Source organism: Lutzomyia longipalpis, chromosome 1 (assembly GCF_024334085.1).
Source record: "Lutzomyia longipalpis isolate SR_M1_2022 chromosome 1, ASM2433408v1".
Classification (NCBI taxonomy): domain Eukaryota; kingdom Metazoa; phylum Arthropoda; class Insecta; order Diptera; family Psychodidae; genus Lutzomyia; species Lutzomyia longipalpis.
Window position 1 is genome coordinate 50,757,953 of NC_074707.1, and position 26,593 is coordinate 50,784,545.

Below are 26,593 nucleotides of genomic sequence, written 5' to 3' on the forward strand. Positions count from 1 at the left end.
AAAAAAACAATTTTTGAGTGAAAAAAACGAGGGAATCCTTTTAATTGCAAAGGAATTAACGTAGGACAAATTAATTATTCTTTTTTTTTATAAACATTACCACACTTCTCAGAGGTTCATGCACCGAAGATCATCCACATGTCTCACCAAACGCCTATTTGTTAGTGACGTGAACAACTTCCGCCGAGCCACGACAATTCGTCTATTGTACCTGCCGAGTAAATCGGCATTTTGGTGCACCTGAACGGGTGGAATTGGAATGGATGCAACAGCTGCATGTGATGCCTTCCGCGGTAGCGGTACCGGACGACAGCCGGCAAAACGAAAGCCAATTCTCGGTGGAACCCTCCGCTGTGCCACACTGTCGTACCTCTCAAAGTACTCATCGACACCCCCACCGTGTGCGTCCCTCGCAGTGGCACCCACTGTCAACCGTGGGCACGTCTTTAGGAGCACTTTAGACGCTATCTTGTACTTAATATGTGATTCAGTCGCTGATTTTATGGCAATTTTATGGAGTTTCTCTGTGTGAATGAAAAATTAATTGTTTCATTTACTAGTTGGTACATGTTTGTTTGACTTCCTCGACTTGAATTCGTTGAATTATTAGAAAAAGTCAAAGGGCAAATTATTGAGTGGCTTTTGTTGGAGGGAATTCACAAGAAATAAATTCTTTAATCTCTTCTTGAAAATTTCTTTAAAAAATCTTAAAGAATATTCAAAGTTTTTGTTTGAAAAGTTGAAAAAAATCAATTCTATTTAAAGTCTTTTTTTTTAAATTTATAATTCGTGAATTTCTAGGCTTTTATCGGTATTCTGTAATGAAGAATTGAAAGATTTGAAAGGTCTAAAAATTTAGTACTTTTAGCTGGGACACATTTAACGATTTAGGGTTTCTTATTAAGGCAGAATAGAGGACAAAGAATTTATTTTTAACATGATTAACCTGTTCCTTTTCTTCTATTTCACTTTTAAACAATAAAATCTTTTTAATTTCAAACAAAATTTCTTTTTTTATCATTTATTCTTAGTTCTTTCTTTTAATTCATGTTTTTTAACGAAAAACAAAGAGCAAAATAAGGATTTTCTTGAGGTTCTAATTTATTTTGCTTTTCACTCTAATTTTCTAAAAAAAAACTCTAAAGCCAAAACATCTTAGTTTTTCTTTTATAGCACCTAATGTTTTTTAGCTAAGAATACTAATTTGTACTAAACTTTAGACCTCGTCAAATCTTAAATTTTTTCTTCACAGAATACCGAAAAAAATCTCAAAATTCACGAAATTAACATTCTTACAGAATCAACACCACAAATATCTTTAAAAAAAATTCTAGAAAAATTAGTACTTACTTGTGTTGTAAATCATAAAGGGAAGAACGGAATCCCCGCTGAGTGTGTAAAGTAATTCGTACAAGTAACTATCACCATGTCCACAGATATATACAGCAGCAACCTGCAGAGAAAATAAAAGTTTTTCCTTCAGAAGAAAATTCTCTTATTTTTTTTTTTACGTCAAAAACAAGAAGTAAAAAAAAAAGTAAAAAGAACTCACGCTAAATTCCTGAAGAACCCAGTTTGGGGTTGAGATTGAATCCACACGCTCGAGATAAGCTGAAAATTCCCGAAAGGGATTCTCCCCGAGTGCCCACATTGCCCTAAACACCCGGATGAGCCACTCAAATTCCCAGTGCAGCTGAATGCAGTCACGCGTGAAGAATTCCTTCAGTCTTGACCGTATTAAATTGCAACATCGTCGCTCTGCGAGGCCCCAGAAACTCCCAAGTCGCCCTAGGCATTCACACACCTTATCCACGCACTCTAAATCACACATTTGCGTCGTTATCACGCCACATTCCTCTTCGCGCCATAGCAAATCCCCCGCTTGAACATTCCCACACTTCCCTGCTTCATCGGTGACTGAGTAGCTTGGTCCTGGAACGGGATCAACAGCTGGGCAGGAGGAGCTAAGCGATGGGTCTTCCTGTTTGAAACACATCTGGTTCTGCGATTCACACTTTGGGGTAAAAAAAAAAACGTTTCTTTAGCTCCCTGAGGCTATATTCTCTGAGAGTGAAAAACTCCCGTGATAAACTCCCGAAGGCTTTTTGCAGGGAAATAGTGAGGAATATTTCACGTGAGCTTGATCCGTTTCTTTTAAAGCGCTAAAACCTTCACGAGTTTATCACGGGAGTTTTTCACTCTTAGAGAATTCATGCACTGAAAGATTTTTTGAAAAGAAAAAAAATCACCTGATAGTCCATGGGATCGGTGCTGCCATTAAATTGCTCATACGTATCCATGAGCTCTGACTTAATCCTAACAATATTGCTCTGCTGCTGATCTCCGTCGTGCTCCTGCTTCATTTCCAACCCATTATTCTCCATCATAATGAAGAATGTTTCACATTCATTCTTAATGTCCGTAATATCAATGCCATTGTACATGGAGGACTCCTGCTTAATGCCCGTGATTGTATTGAGCAAATTCTCATCCACCACAGCGGCATGGGGATGATTTTCAATTGTTGCCACATTCACATGCCCATTGTCCCCATGGTACTCGTGGAAGGTGAGATCGGCGGGATTTGCTTGGAAATCTCCCGTTGTGGCGTCGGGGGAAAATGTTGCCTGAGGCCCCAGGAGAAGACATACCATTATTTGGCACAAGTAGTGCATCTGCAATGGCACAAGGGAGATGTTTTCAAGAAGATTCTCAAAGGAAAAATTTAAAATTTCCTCACCTCTGAGTTAATTTCGGCATCCCTCGCAAAGGGATTCCGCGTGAGTGTTACAAGGAGGTCCATGGCGCGCCTTAGGGTGTCTGGCTTGTACTCAAAGCTCAGCAATTCCGTGCATTTATTCAACAACAGACTAACAATACATCCCACGTAGGGATTCGTAGCCACAGTCCGCAGAGCTTGACTGAAGGTCTCTTCGTCTCCGAGAAAGATCGCTAAAAACGGAAAATGATTCATAATGGATTTTCCGGGAAGATGAATTAAAAGAATTTTCTTACCATCGCATAAATGGTCCACAAAGTCCAGCAAATGATCCGACATGGACTCCTCGGCGAGCCATGAGCTGCAAATATCCACGCGACTCGTCGTCACCTGAACTTCCTTTAAGTACTCCTCCCGTAAATCTACTATCCTGTCCTGTAATATGAAGAAAAAAAAATATTTAGGGGGATTTTCTAAAGAGTTTTTCTTTCAGTTTGACTTTTAATTACTTTGTTAAAGTGATAAACGCCATCGTATTCAATGGTGTCCCACTCGGAAGATCCTGCCCCAAGGACAGGACAAACACTTGCATCCTTGAGAGCCTCATTGACCAAATCCACCGTCACACGCCCATCTGCATGCCGAGCGTATGTTTTAAGAGTCTGAGAATCAGAAGAAGAAGAAAAAAAACATTTAAGAATCTCTCTGAAAGATTTTTCATCGTAATTTGCATAAACTTCTCACATTTCCCAATTCCCAGAGTTTGTAGGTGACATCCTCAGCAACCCTGGAGCATGCCTCTCCGGAAACATCCGTCTCATTCTTCTCATGCTGCTCCCAGTAGCATTTAACGGATCTCGAACTGATTCCTGCATAATTCTTGTAACGACTCTGTCCGAAGAAAGACAATCCCCCACCAAAAATTACTTCCTGAACCCCAAGAGAACAAGAGACAACACACAACTTACCCTATCGGATGTCGATGGTGCCGGATCGGCGGAAGTGGATGAATTGGCAGGACTCTGACTGGATTTCTTGGATTTACTCTTCGAGGACACAGAAGAGGATTTTTTGTGACTCCCACTGGACTTTGAGGCAGACGCCTCGCTGCTGGTGAAGGACTTCATCTCAACATGTGGCCAAACATCAGTACGGGCAATTGTGTGTCCAACACCGGCGGCCTCAGCAGGACATCCTCATTCCCATTCCAAAAATGCCCGAGAAAAAAAAACTTCTCCAAAGGAAGACCCTAACCTCAAAAAAGCATCAGACACTTCACACACAATTTTCACAAATTTTTACGGAATTTTCACAAAAGACAAAAGTCGGTCGGCGTGCGTGAATCACGAATGGAGCATTTTCATTGGAAATTATGGGAATTTGTACGTTTATTCGTGCGCTAGAGAGCAAAGAAAGTCAAAAAAGCACAAACAAAAATACGATTCAATCACGCTGACGGACCTACAAAAGTTTTCTTTTACAAAAATGTCATTTGAAAGAACCGTTACTACACTGTTGTTAACACCATGAAAAGTATCCAGGAAAATTGGGGAAAGTTTCCAAAGTTTCTCAACAAATTTTTTAATAGAAAAGAAAATTTTAGTTTTGGATTAATTTAAAAAAAACTGTTTTTAACATATCATTAAAAAGATTATTATGAGGATAATTGTCGCTTCATTTGTTTACGTTTTGTGTTTTTTTTTTTGTTCAATTTTCCTAATGCTACATTACTTAAATTCATTTCTTCAAAAATCTTCCATTTTTGTTATTTTCTTTGAAGCAAAATTAATGATCTTTTACTTTTCACACTTTTCATTAATTTAGCCTCGACTCTAGCCTAGAGCTAAAAATAACAAAATAATCTTATTGAAAATTTCGTTAATTTCATTAATTTCAACTCCTCTTGTTCTTAGCAACATAACCTCATTCTGTGATTGTCAAAATCAGCCGCAGTTTTTGCCCATTTTTGGGAAAACGCAATGTTGGTTTTATTTGTGTTTTCCGCTGGAAATGACCGAAAAAATCTACCCTGATCCCCTCTGCTGTTGCGAATACATTGACCGGAACAATGAGCGCAACCACATTCTAGCCTGTTGCTGCAATTGTGTGGATTTGGACGCCGCTGCCGACAGGTTTGTGTCTGGAAATATTTTTTTTCTTTTGCGAATTACTCATTTTTGGACACTTCCTGTAGACTCTTCCGGTGCCAGAGTGTGACTCATCTGCAGAGAAGCAACATGCTGCTGACCCTGCAGGATCGTATCCGTGCCCCGTGGTTTGGGGGAGCAAAGAAAGTTGCAACAGTGGATGTTCTGCCCATCATTGTCCTTCCGGCAATGCTGTACACGGCTGCTATTAGTCTTTACTGCTGCCTGGTGATCTTCTTCACCATGCTGGGCTTTCTCACGTACATGTACTTTCACCTGAGATGCACTTCTCCCAGGTTCTGATAAATTTTCTTTCATTTTTCTTGATTGATTTATTGATTTATTTTTCTTCATTTTTAGGTCTAAATTCTTTTTCCTGTGGGCAGTATGGTCAATCTTGTTCCTGTTTATTCTCTTTGAGTCCACAGTACCGATGCTTGAATTGCTGCCGGAGGAAAATGTTGCCTTCCTGCTACTTTTGTCCATCTCTGTGTTTTTTCTCTATAAAGTAAGATTGATGGAGCAATAATGGGATGTTTGGCCGGAAGTTCTGTAAATTTTTGTTTATTTTTTTTGCAGACTAAACATTTCTCACAGAGCTGCCAGGCCATCAGCTACGTTAACCATGAGGCAGCTGAGGAAGATTCAGCCGTGCTCCTGATTCAAGATGAGCTCAATGAGTCAGATACGAGTGTTTGTCAATTGTGCCGGAAGCGTGTCCCCCTGAGGACCTTCCATTGCATCCCATGCCAGACGTGCGTTGTGCGTCAGGATCATCACAACGTGTGGCTGGATTGCTGTATTGGGGCGTCCAATCATCGATACTACCTCCTGGGATGCATCTTTGGGCTCATTACGCTTCTCTTCGGCTCCAACTTGTCCCTCACGTCCATCTGCCATCCGTTCCTCATCGCCAACGTCGTGGGGGTGCACGTCCTTATGCCAGACGACTGTAGCGATGTCTTTGATCAGTACGACATCGCTGTGTGCTTCGTTGGCTCCGTCTATGCCCTCGCAATGGCCGGATGTGTCATCTTCGTCCTCCTGCAGCAAATCTTCTTCATCTCCCGCGGCGTAACGGGCACAGAATGGCGTCGTGGGGAATTTGTTCCACAAAGGCGAAACTGCTGGGGCAACTGGAGGAACTTTCTCTGTTCCTCCTACAAATAGGAGAAGATTCGCGGGTGCAATACCAAAAGGAACTTTACCACGAGATTACGCTTGGCTCTTGAAGAGTTTTCCCCGGAGAGGCATTCATGCGTGGGAGGAGGAAAAAGTGCGCTTTGCATTAGAAAAGGTAGGCTCAAATTTAAATTCTACTTCCCCATTCTCCCCTATAAAAGCCCCCCCCCCCCCTAATGTCCTCTCAAAGCAAATTATTCAAAAAGTAGTAGACAGTAGAGAGAGACTTTGCTTTAAAGGACTTTATAAATTATTTCTCAATTTTTTATCGATTTCTGCGAGAAAGAGTTGAGAGAATTTTTTACGGTGAGAATTGAATGTATAAAAAAGTGGCCTAAATTATTGAATTCAAAGTAGATTAAATTGAACCATTTTTTGGGGTTTATTGCACAAAAATGACGCTCATTGAAATGCTTAAGGGGGGTCTCTTGGGCAAATTGCTCGAATTGACATATTTTTAATCTTTTCGAGCTTGGTTTTCCGATGTTGGTTACGTTTGAAGCCTAATTTTCGAATCTTGTGATTTTCCGACTTTTCCACAGAACTGTCCTAAAACACAAAGGTAGGTTTTTCTCAGGATCTACTGGATGGATTTTAATGGGGTAAAAAGCAAATGAAAGAGAAAGCATCAACGAAGAATGTACCGGAAAGGATTTTTGAATTTCGACTTTCAAGCTGAGAAAAGTAGAAAGATATTCTTATGCACTTTTCTTAGGTTCTGAATGGAAATTAAATAAATCCTTTCCGGTACATTCTTCGTTGATGCTTTTTCTTTCATTTGCTTTTTACCCCATGAAAATCCATCCAGTAGATCCTGGCCAACACCGGAAAACCCAGTTTAAGAAAAACCCCAAGAAAAATAAAAAAATTAATTTCATCAGCTCTCAAAAGAGACCCCCTTTAAGATTAGTTTTTTAACCGATTTTAACTCTGGATTAACTTTTTCTTTTGTTTTACGAACTTAGTTTTCAGACTTTGCTCAAAATCTTTTACCGCAAAACCATTTAAAGAATTTAACCGTAATTAGAATGAAATGTTTCACAAGTTCATGCAAAAATATGCTTTAGCTTTTAAGCTAAAATTGTAATTTATTTTAATTGCACATAAAGCAATTTGATAGCACAAAGAATTCATTTGATGTCATTTTAAGAAATCAAATTAATTGACTAATTATTGCTCAATTACGTTAAATCTCGTGTAATATAAATGGCCTTTTGAACTAATTTTCCAACGAATCTAATTAAATTACAAAATATTGATAAATATGGTTCGAACTTTCGATAAATCTAACCAACTTTTAAACTCTCAATAAATCTGAAATTATTTAATTCTGAGTTAAATAAAAAAAAAATAACTGCAAAAGTATAAATTTATGCGATTTTTGGTTGGAAAATTAATCAAAATTTTAATTTGCGTCATTTCCTAAATCCACCCACTATACTATCTTAGTTCAAGAAATGAAAAAAAAGAATTAAAGATAAATTATTGGGAGAGACAAATAAAGTTCCTTGAGGAACTAAAAGTCCTTAAAATTTACCAAAAATCACGTGATTATAGGGCCGATTCTGTCAAAAAACTTTTCTTAAAAAATAAAATTTATAAGATTTTGACAGTTGATTTTTTTTAAATGTTTTATTGTCGTTTTTTAAAAGAAAAAAAGAAAGGATTCGTTGGTCCAGAAAACAGTCAGAAAGATTTTTAAAGATCCCTGGAATAGGAATCTTCTTCTAAAAATACGATTAAAAAATTATTTAAACTGCCAAAATCTTATTAATAAATTGTAAGAAGAAAAATTAAAGTATTCTAGACAGAATCGACCCCTATGTTTAAAATTTTATCAATTTTCAAGTCCAAAGAACTTTTTTCTTAAATTCTTTTTAAATTTAAAATGATTTTCCATTTTATTTTATTGATTTTCATGATTTTAATTATATTTTGTACAAAAGTTTTAAACGTCAATTCTATTATAAATCAGTTATAGATAAACTAAACATAATATTGCACCAATTTTGATCTCAATAGAGAGGACCTTCATGCTAAAATAAAGAATAAAACACGTCCTTAATAGAAAGTATTGTAAAAATATTTTATTAATCATTAGAATTATAAAAAAAAAGAAAATCTTACTTCATGTCCACAATTTCAATTCCTGAAAAGCCTAAACTTTCCTTAGAAACAAAGTAATAAATAAATAATAATAAACCACGCCATTGCAATAGGATTTAGTAGTCGATTTAGTACATAAAGTTTAATGCATTTTACATGATTTTAAATTAAAAATCTTGAAGAAAAAAAAATTGATTTTTTTTCCTTCTACGGCTAGCAACTTGAAGTTTGTAGTTTGCACACTTTTTTCTTCCTGGAACGGTATGATGTGCTTCCCGGAAAGTGCCACAAGTGGGTGGAAGTTGAGTATTTATCCTTACCATTGCATCAGGGAGTTCCTAAGGGATCTTAGGAAGCTCCTTTTCAATTCCCGGCTGATCTTTGATGTCATCTTTGGGCCAAAATCTGAGTCTATAAAAATGCGTCACGCAATTGCAAAGAGGACTTCTTAAATGGACAGATTTTGACCCCTAAATGAAATCAAGGATCAGCCGGGTGTTAAAAATTAAGCTCCAAAGTTCCCATAGAAACTTCCTGATGCAATGGGCAGTCATCCTGCACAACTTCCATCCACTTGTGGCACTTTCCGGGAAGCACATCATACCGTTCCGGGAAGATAATAAAGTGTATTGAAAAGTGTACAAACTTCAAGTTGCTCTACGGCTCCAAATTTGGGGTGTAGTCGGGAAGAAGTTCCCAGATTTTGTTGCGCCATCGCTGTCGACGAGCTTCAGTCTCCTTTTCCATGCGCAGAATGGCATGGAGACGCTGCCAGTGCTCAATTGAGCGCCATTTGAGGTGCCAATTGTAGTGAGCCTCAGCGTGCTTCATCTTTATCTCCAGGACAATCTGCTCTTGCTTTGTCCATGCCAACCAGAAGCTGAAGAAGCGCTCATTGAGACGCATCTCATACCAATCCGTGGCAACCAGGAATTTTGCTTTCTCCATCAAATGATTCCGCTTCCACAGACGCATTGCCTGACGCAGGATGAATGTTACGTGGAAGGCTTCAGCTTTCTCATGTTTTCTGTCCCAAAGGGATTTTGTGTAGCTCCTCCATTTGCGGAAGTAAATGCGTGTACGATGGCGCTTCCTGAATGCCATAGCACGATTTTCGAGGGTTCTCTTGCGTTCCAGGAGCTTCCGGAAGGCCCCAATTCCGTACAGTTTTAGCAGGTGCACACGGTAGAAATCATTGGCACGTCGACAATTCATCAACCACGTCTGGCGTTCCTGCTCCCGACGGATTTTTTCCTGCTTTTCACGACGACGCTTCTCCCGGAGAGCCTCAATTCGTGCCTTTTTTGCTTCCTCATCTTCACGACGTTTCTCCGCCTCCTGCGCTTGTTTCTCCTCCTCACGCTCCAATTCCAACTGCCGACGACGCTCCTTTGCTCGCTCGTGGCGTAAATTCCTCTCCAGTGCACGTTCCTGCATCTGGGCCAGGAAGCGCGGAATGACACTCCCATAAGCTGCGAGTTTCTGCTCATCATCATCATCCCGGAGATTGCTGACAATTTGAAGGCATTTCGCCTTGGCGCGTACACGAATATCTCCCGTCTTGGCCACTTGTTTCAGTTCATGCTTGAGATCCTGCTTAAAGTTCCGGGCTTCCTCGGAGAGCTTTGAAAGTCTCAATTCAGCAATCATCCTCTCCTGACGCTCAAGCTTAAGCTTTTGAAATTCAATTATATCCTGTTGAATTTTAAATCTGAAAAATAAATTTATCTTTATCAGCATTTTGTGGAATCTCGTTATTTTGATTTTTTTTACTTGTTTCGATATTTCTTGGCCAGAAGGATTGTTTCTTCCTTCGATGCTACCTTCTGCTTTTGAGTTTCCTGCGGATTCTGCTGCTCCTGGTGGATCCTGCGCTTCTCATCGTGAATCCTCCTCAGATAGGCATCAATCTTGGCGATTCTATCCTTCCTGGAGATACTCTGGCACTTTGTGATCTTCTCCATGGTGGTATAGTGGACCCATTTGAGGAAGTACTTCCGCAAGAGTATCTCCCGGAATTCCTTATAAGCTTCCGTGTGCTCCCGGAAGAGCTCACTGATTATTTTCACCTTTTCCGGGGAGACTTCTTCAGTGGCCTGATCTGTTTTCTCACATTTCTCTTCAGGGCGCTTTTCCGGAAGTAGCTGACGGATGATTAGTTCATTCCCAGGGGTTTCTGGAGCTTCTTTTGGCTTTTCCTCTTCTTTGGAAATTGTTTTCATTGCCTGAGCGAGGAAAGAAGCTTCCAGATCATCTTCTTGATTGAAGATTGTTGAACTCTCAGTGCTTCCATGTGTTATTGAGCTGCCACAATCACTCTCCTGACTCGGGGAGGAAGTTGCGCCGTGGAATGTGAAGTAGGACTTTGTGGTGGTTGTTGTTTCCTCGCAAATGAAGATGTCTTTAGGGTAATTCCTTCCGAGGTAGCTCTCCTCCTCATCCAGGAGACTCTCAGTGTCTGAATCTGTGGCCAGAGATGCTTCCTTGGAGTAAGTTATGACCTCCACATTGTCCTCAAACTGAACACATGAATTTTTCGCATCCTGCCAGTCAGTCACCTCTCTCGGAAGCTCTGAAACTTCCTCAAGAGGATTCTTGGAAGCTTCTTCGAATATCTGGGAACTAGCAAGAGGAGCTTCAATCATTTTTCGATAGAATGAATTTGTCTTCTCCTCCGTTGAGGCAAGACTGGCAAAAATCTCCCCATTGTCCAGGAGGACAAATGGATTGTCTGGAATCTGAACTTTCTTCTCCTTTGCTGGTCGTTTCCGGGACATTTCATCCCGGAACTTGGACAATTCATTCTCAATTAAATTAATTTCAATGACTTTCTTGTGATTGCAAATTTTTTCCATTTGCTGCTCCCGGAAATTGGGAGTTTTCTCATCATTCCGGGAGTTTTCTTCCTTCGGACGTCGCACCTGAAAAAAAATCCGTTAAAAATTAATGAAAAAATTAAGAAAAAAGCTTAAAAAATTCCTCACAGCTTCATGACGCACATCCATGACAATAGCAGGATCCAGGATGGTTTTCTCCTCATCTTTCCTGACCAAATCCGCAATGTACTCATCCGTGAAGACGTTGAGGAATTTCTTAACGGTTTCCGTCTTTATATTGAGCATTGAGACGGAATTTTTGCGTTTAATCCTCTCCCATTTGGATTCACGGCTCTTGGGGCGCATTGGGCTGATCTTCCGGGACTTCCTGTGGGCACTCATTGGGATTTTTCTTCAACTTTTTGTCAGCAGGATGAGTTTTTTGTAAAAATGGGCGCGTTGCTAGGATTCGGGGCAAACAATTTTGTTTGTTTGTTTCAGGAAGTTGTCGTGATTTATTCTTCCTGGACATTATTTCAGGGATATTCTGGGTATATTTTCAGAGGAAAATTCATTTTTTTGGAATTTCCTGGACGTCCGGCACTTCCTGTGTATTTTTTTTTTTTTTCAGATCCAGAAGGTGCATAAACGGGTTAAAAATGCTTCAAAAATATAAGAAAATAAATATTCTTTGAAGAAAAAATATATTTCAATAAGCCAAGAATGTCCCTGAAAGATGTGAGAGTTTCCTGGCTCAGGAAGCTCAGAATTGCCAAGAATAATGAGAAAATTGGCCATGAAATTCGTTAAAGGAAAAGAAATTTCAGTTAAAATTTTCAAATTTGTAAAAAGTCGGGGGCATCTCTCGCTCTTTTTTTTCTCATTTTCTCTCCCTCGCACTCGTCTGTTGAGTCAACATGAGTTGTATGTATACAATTTGACAGCACAGCTGATTTTGTTGACGATCCTGCGGGCTGTTCCAAAATTTCTTTTTTCTTTCTTTCTGACCCGAAAAAATTGCAAAAATCCCCTGAAGTCGTGGAAAAACTTGAGTGAAAATGGGAAATCAACTTGTGGGCATTGCGCCCAGTCAAATCTTCCCGGTGGAGCACTACCTGACGGGATCTTTCTTCGATGCTGATCTCATTCAGTATGAGACAAGGTGAGAACTTTCTTCCCGCAGAGCGTCTTCCAGGAAAAGCTCTCATTGTTTGTCTTGCAGTATGGGCAGTACGAGATTCTTCAAAGTGGCCAGGGCAAAGTCCGAGGAGGGATTGTTGGTGATAAAGGTGTTTGTGAAGCACGATCCGAGTCTTCCGCTTGAGTGTCATGCAGAGAAGTTGGATTTCATCAAGAAGAACCTCTCCAATGCCGTCAATTGTCTCCCATTCCAGCGAGTTGTGGTAGGTTCCTCCATCTCCTGACAATTCACCAAGAAATTAAAAGAGATTTCCTTGATTTTTTCAGCTTACGGAGAAAGCAGGACTCATCATGAGGGAGTTTGTGAAGCACAGTCTCTACGATAGGGTCTCAACGAGACCCTTTCTCACGGCAACAGAGAAGAAATGGATCACATTCCAGGTTCTCTGTGCTCTGCATCAATGCCACAAACAGAAAATCTGCCACGGAGACATAAAATTGGAGAATATTCTCATAACTTCGTGGAATTGGATCCTCCTGGCGGATTTTGCCTCGTTCAAGCCAACATTCTTGCCTGAAGATAATCCTGCGGACTACACGTACTTCTTTGACACGAGCCGCCGGAGAACGTGCTATATTGCACCTGAAAGGTAAGCTTTTGAACTCTTTTTCTCCTTTTTCTGGGAATTCCAAGTTTTTGTTCCCAGGGACGTAGTCAGGGGAGATTTTCCCTTTAACCCATTAATGATTTTTTTTAGTTGAGATTCTTTTCTCTCTCTAGCCCCGGGTGTGGCTTTCTAGACTCTCTAAGTTATTCTAGATTCTCATTTAATCACTCTAAAATTGATATTTTACAAAAAGGATGCGTTTTCCCGCTATAACATAACCTATTCTTTTTTGTCAGGGAGTTTTTTTTTCTGATGAATTCCGGGAGTGAAATTATGGGAATTTGTGAATGTTTTAAAAGGATTCAACAATGGAATCTTATTTAGCACCATTGTAGTTCTCGAAATGTGCAAAAAATTAGGGAAGATCCTTTCCGGGATACCCTGTAGAGGTTAAAAAGTTAGGTTTTCCGGAAGTTAAATAATCTCAAGAGCGACAGGTCGGAAAAATTAGGCAAAAATATTTCTGACCTCTAGGAAATGCATCCAATTTGACTAGATAGAAAGATTTTCAAAATTATAGGGAAATCAGGGGCTAAAAGGGTTAAAAAAAAAACTTATTCTCAGATTCATCCCAATGGCAAATGATGCTCAACCCCGCGATGGGCCCCTCGTGGGTGATAGTCCGTGCTATTTTGGCAATCTCACACCGGAAATGGATATTTTTTCCGCTGGATGTGCCCTCCTGGAGCTATGGTGCGAGGGAACGGCTCCCTTTGAGTTCTCCCAGCTTCTGGCGTATCGCAAGGGGGATCAGGAGCTGGTGACGAAGCACCTCAATGGCATTGATAATCCCCGCTTGAGGAATCTTCTCTCCTCGATGCTCCATCGGAATCCGGCAGAGAGGAAATCTGCTGAGATTTATCTTGATCAGGAGAGGGGGGCGCTGTTTCCGGAGTATTTCTACACCTTCCTCCAGTCCTACATGCAGATGTTCAGTTCGATTCCCATTATGCCGCTAGATGATAAGATTATGCGTCTTCATGCGGATATTAAGCAGATAATTGAGATGCTCACGGGGGTGGATCCAAATGGGGAAGGGGTGGAGAAGGTGCAGCGACAGGAGAAGCCCGAAAAGGCTGCTGATGATGATGGTTTGATCCTCGTGACGACGGCTGTGACGGCAAATAGCCGAGGGTTGCACTACTGCAACAGCAAACTCTGTTGCATGGAGATTCTGCAGGATTTGGCGGAATTTACAGCGTCGGAAGTAATTCTGGATCGTATCCTTCCGACTATTTTGTACTTCACGAAAGATACAACCCCGCGGGTTCGTGCCACGGCCATTGATACGCTTACATCGTGCCTCCGGATGGTGCGGAAGCTCCCGCGGAGTGATGCAAATGTCTTTCCGGAATATGTTTTCCCGATTATTTCAAGCCTTGCCACGGATACGGCAAATGGGGTTAGGGTGGCACTGGCGAAGAATTTGGGGGATTTAGCGGAGACAAGTGTGAGATTCCTCGAGCAAACGCGCCTCAATTGTCCCTCAGAATATCACCAGGTGCGGTATGATAGGGAAATGTCCGTTCTGCATGACATGGTGCAGCTGATGACGTCCAGCCTGCTGACGGATTCACAGGGAATTGTCAAGCAAACCCTCATTGAGGCGGACATAACGAAATTGTGTATTTTCTTTGGGAAGAATAAGGCATACGATGTGATTTTGAGCCACATGATTACCTTCCTCAATGACAAGGAGGATAAGCATCTTCGGGGTTCCTTCTTTGAGTGTATTGTGGGGGTAGCAGCATACGTGGGGTGGACGTGTTCAGAGATCCTCATGCCGCTCCTGCAGCAGGGCTTAACGGACACGGAAGAGATGGTCATTGCGAAGGCAATCAGGGCAATGTCAGCTCTTGCCGAACTTGGGCTTGTGGAGAAGCCTGCTTTGGTGGCATTTATCAAGGAAGCCGCCTGCTATATGAATCATCCCAATGGATGGATTAGGCATGAAATTTGTGGCCTTATAGCCACGGCAACGCGTACCCTGACAGCTCTGGATGTTCAGTGTAAGATTGTTCCGGCTATAGCGGATAATCTCACCACATCCCTCATCCTCATTGATCACACAGAGATCCTGATGGATTGCCTTCAGCCACCGATTCCACGGGCAGTGTACGACAGTGTGGTGAAATTCACGGATGTGGCGCACTTTTTCCGGGCTCTCGAGGAACGCAGGGAGGCACGGGCAAGGGTGGCTGATGGGCTCCTTCCGCAGTATGGGGGTGAATCCGGAACGGCCATTAGGAACCTCTTCCGGCGCCTCAATGCGGAGGGTTTGACGGATTTAGCGGAGAAGCAACTCCTGGCAATGGAGAGTCACATCGTGAAGATGAATAAGTACAAATTAGCAGAGCCGAAGAGTCTCTCCGACGGCAGAATGACATTCTCCCGGAAGATGGGAATTGCGCATGAAGTGGAATTGCTGGAGAAGACACATAAAGCTGATGCAAATGCCGCGAGGAAAACCCGGAAAGTTGACGTGGATATGGCAATGAATTCCGAATGGCAACACATGTTTGGGGTGCTGGACATCAATTCCGTTTCCCCGTCGTCGCCATCTAATGAATCTGGGGCATCTGTTGGGGTTGTGAGTACACCCCCGATGGTTAATACGCAAGTTCAGCCAACACCAACATCCTCCCTAGTGGAGTACAGCATGCCTGAAAGGAGTTTCCTCCAGGAGCGTCTGTCAGAGTGTCGCCTGGACTTGGAGGCATTGCAGACAAAGATGAAGACTGAGCACTCTGTCATGGCGCTCAATCGAGACTACGATCCATTCGCCTACTACGCTCCAATTCCCCCCAATTGGCGCCTCAAGGGGACCCTCGTGGCCCATCTTCACGAACATCGTCGGGCTGTGACACGCCTGAGCCCGCTGAAAACCTTCGGATCGTACTTTGCATCCGCCTCAGTGGATGGAACAGTCCGGTTGTGGGATTGCAACAAACTCGATGGGCATCAGTCAATTAATCGCTCCCGACAGACCTATTCAGCCAATACGCCTCTCTATTCTCTTGCTTCCTGCGATGCAGGGCAATCACTGGCTGTTGCAGGGAAGGATGGAACTCTCCTGCTATTGCGGATTGATCCGAATTCCAGCAAAATGGCCCTTCAGCAGGCAATTCAATTTGATCCGGATCCAAAGTACGACAAAGGGAATGTGGAGGCAAATGATGGTCCCGTTGTGGATATGCAGCCACTCGATCAGGGTGCACAGAGTCTCATTGTCTTCACAACACTCTACGGGGGGATTGTTGGATGGGATATTCGTGCACCCGGGTATGCGTGGCGACTGCAGAGTGATCTCAAGAATGGCGTCATCACGACACTCTGTGTTGATCCAACAAGCTCCTGGCTTGCTGTGGGAACCAGCGGTGGAAGACATTCCTTCTGGGATCTGCGTTTCAAGCTACCAATTGGTGAGTTTTTGGGGTTTTTGGTTTATTTTTTGTGTGAAATAAATAAGAAAATCTTTCTCTGGAAGCTCTTGAAGGGAGATTAAAGGCCTAACCAAAGTTTTTTGTAAGAAGACGGTTTTCGTTGTTTTTTCTCACTTGCTCCTTTATATTGTGTCGCGCTGTCACTGTCAAACAAGAAACGCGGTTATAACACATAATCGCGTTCCTTGTTTGACAGTGACAGCGCGACGCAATATATGAAGGAGCAAGTGAGAAAAAAAAAACGAAAACTGTCTTCGTTTAAGGATCGAGGTTTCTAACCTCAAAAGTTTGACCTTCATTTTCATTCAAAAGAAAAAATTTTTCCAAATTTTCTTTCGACGATCTTGAAGTAATAAAACTCTTCTATACACAAATGTAGAATTTATCATGAAATATTAAAAAGATTTTAATTCTGAGGCGATTGAAAAAAAAAGTCGAATTGGCCACTTTGGCCAGCAAAATACTCCAAGGAATAAAGACTCTTCTTTGACTTCCTGCATAAGGAAGAGGGCTAAATTTAAAATTTAATTCGTTAAAAATATTTTTTTTGTCTTTATTGAAAAAATTAAAATGAAAATTAGCTGAAATTCGGCATCCACATGACGCTCGTATTCGGAGGATTGCCTGCCATCCGACCGAGAGATCTTCCATTATTTCCGCATCGCAGGGCAACAATGAGGTGTACATTTACAACATTGAGACGAATCACAGGCAAATGGCGCTGTGGTCAAGCACAGCTCCACCGCTTTCCAATACAAATCCCTCAAATCATTCCGCAATTGCCCTCCTGCCGGGAATTTCGGATAGATCTGAGTTCCTCTTGACAGCGGGTACGGATCAGAGGATTCGACATTGGGATTTGCGGGATCACACCAACTGTAGCCTTGTTGTACCTTCGCCCAAAGATCATCTGTCAACAAGCGATACGTCCTACGAGTAAGTTGAGCTGATTAATCTCATTTAATCTGATAAATCTGATCAATAAATCTTAATTTTCCAGATATCGCCTGATTGACGGGACGAAGGTGATTCAGGAGATCGACACACGCACCCAATCGACTCTCTCAGCTCCCGTTGGGGCACGAAATAGCAGCGAAGAAGTCCCCCGATCGGGTCCGGAGCCACCTGCTCCGGGGCACATTGACATCATAACTGATCTTGTGCTGTGTAAATCAACAAAACAAACCTTCGTTGCGTCCTCGAGTCGTGATGGAGCCATCAAAATATGGAAGTAAGTTGACAAATTTTCATTTCTTCTAATTCTCCTCTTCAACATGATTTTATTTACGCTTAAAATAATTGTAAAATGTATTAAAAAAAAATTAAATATAATATCAAAAATATAAAGTGTTACAAGTAAATGGATTTTAGATTCATTTTGTGGGTTGAAGGACTTTGAAGAAGGAAGAAAAAACAACAAGAAGGTAATTTTTGGTACGTACATTAAATGATCGGCCAAAGTCTTAATAATCTTGCCGAATTGTGAGTAATGGTGCTATTCACGAATCTCATGTAAAAAAAAAGAATGATGCATTTTTTCATTTCCTCTCACTCCCACTAATGTCTTTCCCTATCTTTCGTCTTTCTCTGACGCATGCTTCCAGATTGTATTAGAATAGAGTTTTAGAAAGTTTTGAAACTATATTTTCAGGATTTATAGAGATTGACGAGACTTGTGGGATTTCTTACGGATTTTGGGCAATAAATTATTTAAAAAATGATTCAACAAGAATTTCAAAACAAAGATGATTTATTAGGCTTATCAGGAAGCTTTGTTGAGAATTATTAAACAATTCATTGTAAAAAGAATTAATACTTTCTCTTTATTAAATGTCAGACTTGAAAGTAAACATAAAATTTAAATTTAAATTTAAAGATTCATAAAATTAATTACAGCAAAAATATCTTTTATCCTCTTCCCCTGAAGGGACATGGGGCAAGGTAATCCCTCATAAGTTGAAATCTCAGCGGATCTAATGTCGCGAGTCTGAGAATGCCGCAAATATCCAAATAAGTACGTCCCCTATTACGGATTTGTTGTTGTTGTCCTGTTGCTGGTTGAGGGGGTGGTTGAAGGTCTTGTGAATCATCAGGAGCATCCCAGGCTTGTAAGTAGATATCGTCTTCCCATGGGTCAGAGGTCAGGGATAAAATCACTTCCGCACCGCATAGTTGGGACATTGTTAGGAGAATTAGGATCCAATTGATTGCATTTAATGCTTCTACTACAAATGAACACATCACACTTGAACTTTGACTTTAACTTTTGTGGAAAATTAATGTTTTAATTCACTTTTTCCGCGAAATCTTTTACATGGGAGCTGTGATCATATTGAATGTTGGTGAAGAACTAAAGTTGCTCAAGTTGAAATTGGTCACTTTTACATTTTTAATTGATTTTGAAAAGGAGATTAAAAAATTTAATTATTTAATACTCAAGAGCTACATTGTAAAAACGACTAAGTCGGTTCGGAGCCCATACAAAGTTAGCCGACTTAGCCGTTTTTACAATGTAGTCCTCGTACTTGTTTTTATTTATTTATTTTTTTTTTAAAGTTCTCAATGCTGAGAAAAAAATCTCAAAAAGATTTTAAAATTATTTTTTAGGAACTCTTGTAGATCTTTCATGTATTTTATGTAAAATAATCTTTACCTACGGATTTTTGTTGATTAATTAGGGAATTGCTGGAAAAATGAAGACACTTATGGGATTGGTGGGATTTGAAGAATTTATTTTGTGGATTTCTGGGAAGAATTATAATATTGAATCTTATTTATTAAGCTGAGACTTATGGGATTTATGGACTCGAATTATCTTCTTGAACGTTAAAAAAACAAATTAATAAAACACTTCATATTTTTAAAAAACATTGACACTTTATTTTTTAATTGAATGACTTTAATACAAATAATATATTGAAATTAATTAAATTAAATTAATCACATAAATAAATACTTTCACGTAATATTAGTAGATGGAAATATCTTTCTGGGCAAGAAGGGACATGGTGAATGATAATCCCTCATAAGTTGAAATCTCAGTGGATCTAATGTTGTGAGCCTGATAACTCCGCAAATATCTATGTAGGTACGTCCTCGGTTAGGCATTTGCTGTTGTTGTCCTGTTGCTGGTTGTGGGGGTGGTTGAAGGTCTTGTGAATCATCAGGAGCATCCCAGACTTGTAAGTAGATATCGTCTTCCCATGGGTTAGAGGTCAGGGATAAAATCACTTCTGCACTGCCTAGTTGGGAGATTGTTAGGAGAATAAGGATCCAATTAATTGCATTTAATGCCACTGCTACAAATGAACACATCACAGTTGAACTTTGACTTTAACTTTTGTGGAAAATTAATGTTTTAATTCACTTTTTCCGCGAAATCTTCTACACGGGAGCTGTGATCATGTTGAATGTTGGTGAGGAACTAAAGTTGCTCAAGTTGAAATTTCTCCAAATCACTGAAATTGTTCACTTTTACTTTTAATTGATTTTGAAAGGGAGATTAAAAAATTTAATTATTCAATAATTGTTTTTATTTATTTTTTCATTTAAAGTCCTCAATGCTAAGAAAAAAATCTCAAAAAGATTAAAAAAAAATTTTTTAGGATCTCTTTTGTAAATCTTTTATGATTTTTATGTAAAACAATCTTTACTTATTATACAATTAATTAAACTAAAAGTTATAAAAAAAAAATTTAAGAACGTGTGCTTCGCTTGAAAGGACACGGGGCAAGGTAATCCCTTCCAAGTTCCATTCTCAGCCTATCCGTCCTGAGTGAGGGCCTAAAAAATCGGCAAATATCCGAGTAAGAACGTCCCTGGCTAGGCATTTGTTGTTGTTCCGTTGATGGGAGTGGGGGTGGTTGTAGGTCTTGCAGGACTTCCGGAACTTCGGGAACTTCTGTAGCATCCCACAGAGGTTTGTTGTAGGTGGAATAAGCTTGCAAGTAGAGATCATCTCCCCATGGGTCAGGAGTTAAGAAAAGAATCACTTCTGCACTGCACAATTGGAGCATTGTTAGGAGAATTAGGATCCCATTGATTGTGCTGATTGCTGCTCCTGCTGATGAACACATCACAGACAAACTTTGACTTTTAATGCCGTCAATATCTTTCACTTTTCTTACAGTTATTTAATAAAAAATTATTGTTTTTACGATTTCTTTATTACTTTTCCCGCAAAATCTCCTAAATAGGGGGTGTGATTATGTTGAATGTTGGTGAGGAACTAAAGTTGAGTAATTTCTTAAATATTGAACGAGTTACCATTTCTCCAAAATACTCCAATTGATCACTTTCTTTTAATTAGCTTCGAAAATGAAATTAAAGTTATTTGAGTTATTTTATTACTCTATTTATTTAATAATATTTGTTCATGTTTTTTTTTAATTGTTAGACAAGATAGATTGCGTGAATAGGAGAAGACAGGTTCTAATTTCTCATTTCTGTGTCTCGTAGAAAGAAAAAGGTAGTGAGTTTTAACAGATTTTTTTGCAAGAAATTATGGGAATTATCAAATACATCGTAAGCATAAAAAATATTTTTATAATAAAAAAAGAGTTTAAAAAAAAAAATTTAAGAAATGAAAAGAAAAGTTATGAATTAGGGAAATTGAAAAAAAAGAATTTCTTGAATGTAAAGGAATTATGGAATATTGGTAGAAAAGAATAATTTTTAATTTTAGAAAAAGGAAATGATAATTTAGATTTTCCAATAGATATGTCAGATCTATGGGTAATTAAAGAACTTGCCAACATTCTAAAAGAATTTATATCCGGTTTTTCAGCTTTTTTTTATCACGACCATTTTCTTATTGATTCCGTAGGTATTTTTCATTAAAAATTATTTCCATCAGAATTTTATAAATACTTCTGGAGGTCCTAATTGAAAATCTGAAAATTGTTCTGAAAAATCTAAAAGAATGTAAAGATTAAAAAATAAATCTATAATATTTATTTAAATTATCAACATTTCAATAAATTATTTTCAAAATAATGATTTAAAATGGACAAAACGGAAGATAAACGACAGTAAGCACGTCTGTTCTACCATAAGAATTGATTACATTGCAAATATCCAAAAAATTACGTCCTTGTGGTCGATTAGGAGGTGTTTGAGACATTTGGGAGTCTTCTGGTTGATTCTGTTGAAATGGTAGCGAGTTCCTCCGCATTCTATTAATGGAATAGGCTTGTAAGTAGATTTCACCATCCCAGGGATCGAGGGATAGGAAAAACATCATTCCAGCTGAGCATAGTTGGGACATTGGGAGGAGAATGAGGATCACATTAATCTTCCAAGTCATCATGCTGGAAAATACCCAAAAATTAGCTTCTCCGTATGATCTCACTTTATTTGATTTTTTTTTTTAAAGAAGTTAGTACCTTCACGATAGCTTTATTATTTTTTTTTTTTTTGTTTTTTTGTGTGTGTTGAAAGGAAATCTTAGAAAGTAAATGGGCAGAATGGGAAATGATTTTTTATTGGATTATCACTGATAGCTCGTTCCTAAACGTTGATCACGTAGCAAAGTCCGTAAGTCCGTTCTACCGGCATAGGGGGCTGATCAATTTTCTGTGGATTTTTTTTCGTGGCACAAAAAGGTAGAAATAGTCAAAGTAGAGATCAAGATCGTCTCAAGATTAAGCGATACAACCACAAAGACTTCCGTTAAAAAAAATACTCCCGATGCCACAAGACTTAAGATCATTCCAAGAGGTGTGATCATGTTGAGTGTAGGTGGTGGAATGATCGCTGCTGTTGAAGCTCATATTATTTTTTGCAAATTGAAATTTCTCCCAATTTTTAGCGCATTCAACACCCCAATGAATCCAAAATGTGTTTTTATTAATTTTATTCACAATTTCCCACCATAAGTAATTTAAAATGAAAATCAATCAGTTGGGTCTCGCGCATTTTATTGTCTTCTTCATTGCCTCATATGTCTGCCGCACCGACATTTCCTCTGATTTTTACCAACATACATTAACGACCTGATAAAATGAGAATTATTATAAAAAAAATTATTTTAGCGAAAAATTAATTTGGCGGAATTTTCTTTTGGCAGAGAGCCGTAAAAACGCCGGAGAAAATTATTCGGCACAATGTCTGCGCGTGTTTCTTGACATTTTCTTGAAGAGCCAGGGCTTGTCGGTGAAATTATTTTGATTTTGTGCTGAGAAATAAGAAACTATCCCAATGATGTCACTACTTCATTTACGAAGAGCAGTACAGAGATTATTTATTACTAATAAATATCGTTATTCAACAGAAGCTGGGAAAAAGGAGAAAGCCCCGGAAGAAGATGTCACAGCCGAGAAAAGTCTGACCCATGTAACTTTTGAGAGTGTCGAGGAGAAGAATCGCCAGACGTACCTGCAGCTAATCCAGGCATTTCACACACAATCCCGCTACCGTAAGAACTATGTGGAATTCATTACGGCAGCCCTGAAAAATATGAAACACTATGGAGTCCATCAGGATCTGCAAGTCTACAAGGCACTATCGGATGTCATGCCAAAGGGGAAGTTTATTCCCCAAAATCTTATTCAGTCGGAATTCATGCACTACCCCAAGCAGCAGCAAGTTCAAATTGATCTACTGGAACAGATGGAGGACAATGGGGTGATGCCCGATGTGGAGATGGAAGCAATTCTTGTAAATACCTTCGGGAAGCGTGGACATCCTGTACGGAAACTCAGGCGAATGCTCTACTGGATGCCCAAATTCAAGAATCTCTCACCATGGCCCCTACCGAAGCCTATGCCCAATGATGATCTTGAAATTGCCAAATTGGCTGTTCAGCGGATAATGACTGTGGATCTGCAGGCAACAGTGGAGGTATTTGAGACGAAAGATGTTGAAAATGTTCTCGATGAGACGTGGATTGTGAGTGGACAAACCCCAACGCAGAAGGAACTCATAAAGCACTACCGGAATGCTAAAGCAATTTACATTGAAGGACCATTCTATATTTGGCTTCGCAATAAATGCGTCAGTTACTTCATCCTGCGTGGGGATGCTCTTCCAATTCCGCCACAGGACACCAGCAATCCCGATGGTAAGTGTTTGATTGAATTAATTGAAGAATTCTTGACGGAACCTTTGCAGAATGTTTTTCGTTTGAGTATTTCTCTCCTTCCGGGGGCGTCGATATGGGTTTAAAAGAAACAAATCTTTATCCCAGAGCTTTCGGCGTTTCACCACGCCTTCCTCAGTGGTAAGATTGTCAATTATTTGAACCCTTGTCAACAATCTCCTTTGCTTCTCTTGGCATTTTACATCGGCAGGGAATTTTCACTCGATAAGTCAAAGAGTTTGTTCCCCGTAAAAGCTTCTTCTTCTTTTATGGCTTGAGACTGGTTCCCAACGGGAATTGATCCAGACTTACGTCCCATTAAGGAACTCGGATTTCCTCACCAGCACTCTCCATCTTTGGCGATCCCTCAGCAACCTCCAGCCAGATTAGCAACGAAGAGATTTCCCCATAGAATCCCATAATCATAATTCAACAATTATTAACAATCAATCTACATTTTTATCATAAATTTTACCAAAGAAATAACTTTTCTGATACGTTTCTACAAATTTTCCTTGCGTCACCTTAAGTTTTTGTTCTTTTGGCCTACTGAGATTCCCCTTATTTGTATGCATGTCAAATTCAAAAAGCCTACTCGGTTTCCCGACATCTGACAAAAAATAGGTTTTTTTAATTTAAATTTAATATAAATAAAAATGCAATTAAATGTAATTTTTCTTTGCTTTGGTACTCATTTCTCATTTTATTTTATATCCTTCCAATGTAGATTTTTTTTTTACATTTTTTTGCAGACGTTGAAACGCTTGAAGTTCCGCCGGCAATTGCCAGCAGTATGGGTATCGGTGTATCCAGAAGGAAGAATGACGTGGGAAGGGTAAGGAGTGTCCATGAGCAGAATGATGGAACGATTTTGGCTGTTTGTGTCACTGGGACATGCTCAAAAGACTCCCTCCTTTCGTGGATAAGGATTCTACAGAATGAGGGTTATGATGATTTAGCAAATATTCCCATCCTATTCAAGTTCCAGCCAACAAAGCGGGAGCTTGTTGCACAAACTTCCCCATAATCGAAAAGATTTTTGTACTTCCACACCATCGTCAACCTTTTTTTTCTCCTCATTCCCTTTCCATACCTTCATCAATGTGGGAGGGAAGATAGAAGGGGGAAAAATAACAAGCTCAACTCCATATAGCCTGAATTGGAAAAAGACATAGAGAACATGAATGGGCACATTGGAATAAAGTTCCCACCAAGATGAAGATTTGGTCACACTTTTTGCAGCGTCGAGAATATATAAAAAAAAAAGATTTTACTAAAGGATGATGATTGAGGGTAAGTTCTACTACTTCTGGGGAGAATGAGGGGAAAAAAGTTGCAAGAAATTGGAAAGTTGTTAACGTATTTTGCAGAGAAATAAAAAAAAAGAACATGAGATTGCGAAGATTGGGTGATGAGAAGGAGAAAGAGGAAGAAATGTGTTTTTTTTTTTAATAAAAACAGAATGATATTTAGAAGAAGATTACAATTTAATAGCCTGCAGGTTCTTTTTCCATTTCTTCATCTTCTTTCCATTCATCTCATTTGTATTTCACTTATTTTTAAAATCCATATATACAGGTGCATAATATAATAGTGGGTGGGGTACCTATGTAATTTACTACATATATATTTTCATTTTGTCTTTAAATTCTGGATGAACACAGAATTTTATGTTTTATATAATAGTTTTCTTTATTCTATTCTGATTGTGTTTGGATTTGAATTTTATTTACAAATAATTAATGAATTCACTTCGGGTTAAGGGGGGTCTCTTTTGAGAGCTGAAGAAATTTTTTTTCTTGGGGTTTTTCTTAAACCTAGTTTTCAAGTGTTGGCCACGTAACAAGACTTATTATTGAAGAGTAAGAAAATCACTTTCCGCCATCTTAGATGCGACGCCATCTTGTGATTTTCCTCAGAATACAAAGGTAGGTTTTTCTCAGGATCTACTGAATGGATTTTGATGGGGTAAAAAGCAAATGAAAGAGGAAATACCAATGCAGATTTTGATATACCAGAATTTGGAATTTCCATTCTGGGGCTGAGAAAAGTGGAAAAACGTCAAAAATACCTGAACAAAAGTCACATTTTTACACTTGGGTGGAAATTCTAAATTTTGGTACATCAAAATCTGCATTGGTATTTCCTCTTTCATTTACTTTTTACCCCATGAAAATCCATCCGGTAGATCCTAAGAAAAATCTACCTTTGTGTTTTGAGGAAAATTACAAGATGGCGTCGCACCTAAGATGGCGAAAAATAGTTTTCCTACACTTCAATAATTAGGCTACAAATATAACCAACATAAGAAAATCGAATTGAAGAAAAATCCAAAAAATGAGAACATTAAACATTAACATAAAAATTTGTAAATTCTAACAGCTTCATCAAGAGACCCCCCTTAATTTAAAATTAAATTGAACCTATATTTTGCATCAATTTCCTGAGGATTTAACAAACCTATGCCGACATCCTTACATAGGACATTTTACTTGCGTTTTTACATATTTTAGTCTTTTTTTTAATGTTGTATATAATTCGGACAAAATACCCTGCGTGTATAAAAATAAGGGATTAAACTTCATGGGAAAAAATGAGGAGGGAAATGTATTAAAGATATACATATATACCTATTATATATGTATTTCCAAGTGAAGAGATTTTCTTTTCATTCGATCGTCAAAAACATGAAAATTTCTTTATCACCCTCCAGGCAGTGCGGATAAAAACAATTCACTGAATTTAATATTATTTATTTTAAAACAATTATCTTTTGTAAATCTTTCATCCTCGAGGATAAAGATTTTCCTTCTCTTCTCGCTTCCTTACCTCCCCCGCATGGTACATCCTTACCACTCTGCCCCCATGTGCTTGAGGGCTTCATCTTTTTTTTTTTGGTTTTTTTCGCATTTGCCAATGTATTTTATTTTCTTCTGCTTCACCACACAATATGATAAAACTTTGTGGCTCTTGTTTTTCTTTTCTTTTTGTTTTCTAATCATAATAAGTCCCTATGTATAAAATAATATAATCAATGCAAGCAGGATGAATGAAACCAAAGCAAAAAAATAGGTACATGAAAATGGCGAATAATGGTAATTGAAGAAAAACAACACAAATTAGCAATTTTTCCCTCCATGTCCACTTGAGTGGCTTGTGTGGTCTTTTTCCATCTCTTTTTTTTACCCTTAATACATTATACATATTTTCAAACTGACTCCATGTATCTACTTTTTTTTAAGCTCAATCCACCTAGAATCTCAAGAATATGGGATGAAGGGGTCGAGCAAGAAT

At 39.1% G+C, this 26,593-nt stretch overlaps 5 protein-coding genes across 7 annotated transcripts in view; 3 read left to right on the forward strand and 2 right to left on the reverse strand.

Annotated features, from left to right (window-relative positions):
* LOC129788184 (uncharacterized) overlaps window positions 1-4,209 on the reverse strand; it is a 38,110-nt gene extending 33,901 nt beyond the window's left edge. The window contains exons 1-9 of one of the 2 annotated variants that reach the window (XR_008750318.1): window positions 3,688-4,198; window positions 3,464-3,610; window positions 3,229-3,381; window positions 3,016-3,154; window positions 2,741-2,952; window positions 2,250-2,675; window positions 1,553-2,014; window positions 1,351-1,453; window positions 101-524 (exon numbers count right to left, since the gene is read on the reverse strand). Coding sequence is in view for 1 of the 2 variants with exons in the window: in XM_055824241.1 (XP_055680216.1) it covers window positions 109-524; window positions 1,351-1,453; window positions 1,553-2,014; window positions 2,250-2,675; window positions 2,741-2,952; window positions 3,016-3,154; window positions 3,229-3,381; window positions 3,464-3,610; window positions 3,688-3,846 (2,217 nt within the window). In the remaining variant the exon portion in view is untranslated. Of the gene's footprint in view, window positions 1-10; window positions 525-1,350; window positions 1,454-1,552; window positions 2,015-2,249; window positions 2,676-2,740; window positions 2,953-3,015; window positions 3,155-3,228; window positions 3,382-3,463; window positions 3,611-3,687 lie in introns of those variants that run through there. The other variant, XM_055824241.1, reaches the window with a different exon arrangement.
* Window positions 4,210-4,638: 429 nt separating this feature from the next.
* Window positions 4,639-8,345, forward strand: LOC129788189 (palmitoyltransferase ZDHHC23-B). 2 transcript variants are annotated; one of them, XR_008750319.1, is made up of 5 exons: window positions 4,639-4,851; window positions 4,914-5,162; window positions 5,227-5,374; window positions 5,446-6,614; window positions 6,860-8,345. XR_008750319.1 is itself a non-coding variant. In XM_055824249.1 (4 exons), the coding sequence occupies exons 1-4, from the start codon at window positions 4,730-4,732 to the stop codon at window positions 6,034-6,036; spliced, it is 1,110 nt and encodes a 369-aa protein (XP_055680224.1). In that variant the 5' UTR covers window positions 4,639-4,729; the 3' UTR covers window positions 6,037-8,345. The 2 variants fall into 2 exon arrangements, 1 of the variants encoding a protein (XP_055680224.1); XM_055824249.1 differs by having other exon boundaries at window positions 5,446-8,345.
* LOC129788188 (golgin subfamily A member 6-like protein 24) lies at window positions 8,244-11,434 on the reverse strand. Its single transcript, XM_055824248.1, has 4 exons — window positions 11,139-11,434; window positions 9,928-11,075; window positions 8,801-9,865; window positions 8,244-8,329 (listed from the first exon to the last, which is right to left on the reverse strand). The coding sequence occupies exons 1-3, from the start codon at window positions 11,370-11,372 to the stop codon at window positions 8,812-8,814; spliced, it is 2,436 nt and encodes an 811-aa protein (XP_055680223.1). The 5' UTR covers window positions 11,373-11,434; the 3' UTR covers window positions 8,244-8,329; window positions 8,801-8,811.
* A 459-nt stretch (window positions 11,435-11,893) lies between these two features.
* On the forward strand, window positions 11,894-17,582 carry LOC129788187 (phosphoinositide 3-kinase regulatory subunit 4). The gene is made up of 6 exons (XM_055824247.1): window positions 11,894-12,132; window positions 12,193-12,373; window positions 12,438-12,760; window positions 13,343-16,200; window positions 16,803-17,157; window positions 17,222-17,582. Exons 1-6 carry the CDS (start codon window positions 12,029-12,031, stop codon window positions 17,454-17,456), a joined length of 4,056 nt encoding a protein of 1,351 aa, XP_055680222.1. The 5' UTR covers window positions 11,894-12,028; the 3' UTR covers window positions 17,457-17,582.
* A 4,737-nt stretch (window positions 17,583-22,319) lies between these two features.
* LOC129788190 (evolutionarily conserved signaling intermediate in Toll pathway, mitochondrial) lies at window positions 22,320-24,774 on the forward strand. Its single transcript, XM_055824250.1, has 2 exons — window positions 22,320-23,281; window positions 24,052-24,774. Exons 1-2 carry the CDS (start codon window positions 22,420-22,422, stop codon window positions 24,324-24,326), a joined length of 1,137 nt encoding a protein of 378 aa, XP_055680225.1. The 5' UTR covers window positions 22,320-22,419; the 3' UTR covers window positions 24,327-24,774.
* Window positions 24,775-26,593: the final 1,819 nt, after the last annotated feature.

Bases quoted from the DNA above. Each gene is read 5' to 3' on its own strand.
- LOC129788189 (XM_055824249.1), top strand. From the start codon at position 4,730: ATGACCGAAAAAATCTACCCTGATCCCCTCTGCTGTTGCGAATACATT. The intron at 4,852-4,913 runs GTTTGTGTCTGG...CACTTCCTGTAG, and splicing joins TTGGACGCCGCTGCCGACAG to ACTCTTCCGGTGCCAGAGTG. The intron at 5,375-5,445 runs GTAAGATTGATG...TTTTTTTTGCAG, and splicing joins CTGTGTTTTTTCTCTATAAA to ACTAAACATTTCTCACAGAG.
- LOC129788188 (XM_055824248.1), bottom strand. From the start codon at position 11,372: ATGAGTGCCCACAGGAAGTCCCGGAAGATCAGCCCAATGCGCCCCAAG. The intron at 11,076-11,138 runs GTGAGGAATTTT...ATTTTTTTTCAG, and splicing joins TGGATGTGCGTCATGAAGCT to GTGCGACGTCCGAAGGAAGA. The intron at 9,866-9,927 runs GTAAAAAAAATC...TTTATTTTTCAG, and splicing joins GCCAAGAAATATCGAAACAA to ATTTAAAATTCAACAGGATA.
- LOC129788187 (XM_055824247.1), top strand. From the start codon at position 12,029: ATGGGAAATCAACTTGTGGGCATTGCGCCCAGTCAAATCTTCCCGGTG. The intron at 12,761-13,342 runs GTAAGCTTTTGA...ACTTATTCTCAG, and splicing joins TGCTATATTGCACCTGAAAG to ATTCATCCCAATGGCAAATG. The intron at 17,158-17,221 runs GTAAGTTGAGCT...TTAATTTTCCAG, and splicing joins ACAAGCGATACGTCCTACGA to ATATCGCCTGATTGACGGGA.
- LOC129788190 (XM_055824250.1), top strand. From the start codon at position 22,420: ATGATGTCACTACTTCATTTACGAAGAGCAGTACAGAGATTATTTATT. The intron at 23,282-24,051 runs GTAAGTGTTTGA...ATTTTTTTGCAG, and splicing joins GGACACCAGCAATCCCGATG to ACGTTGAAACGCTTGAAGTT.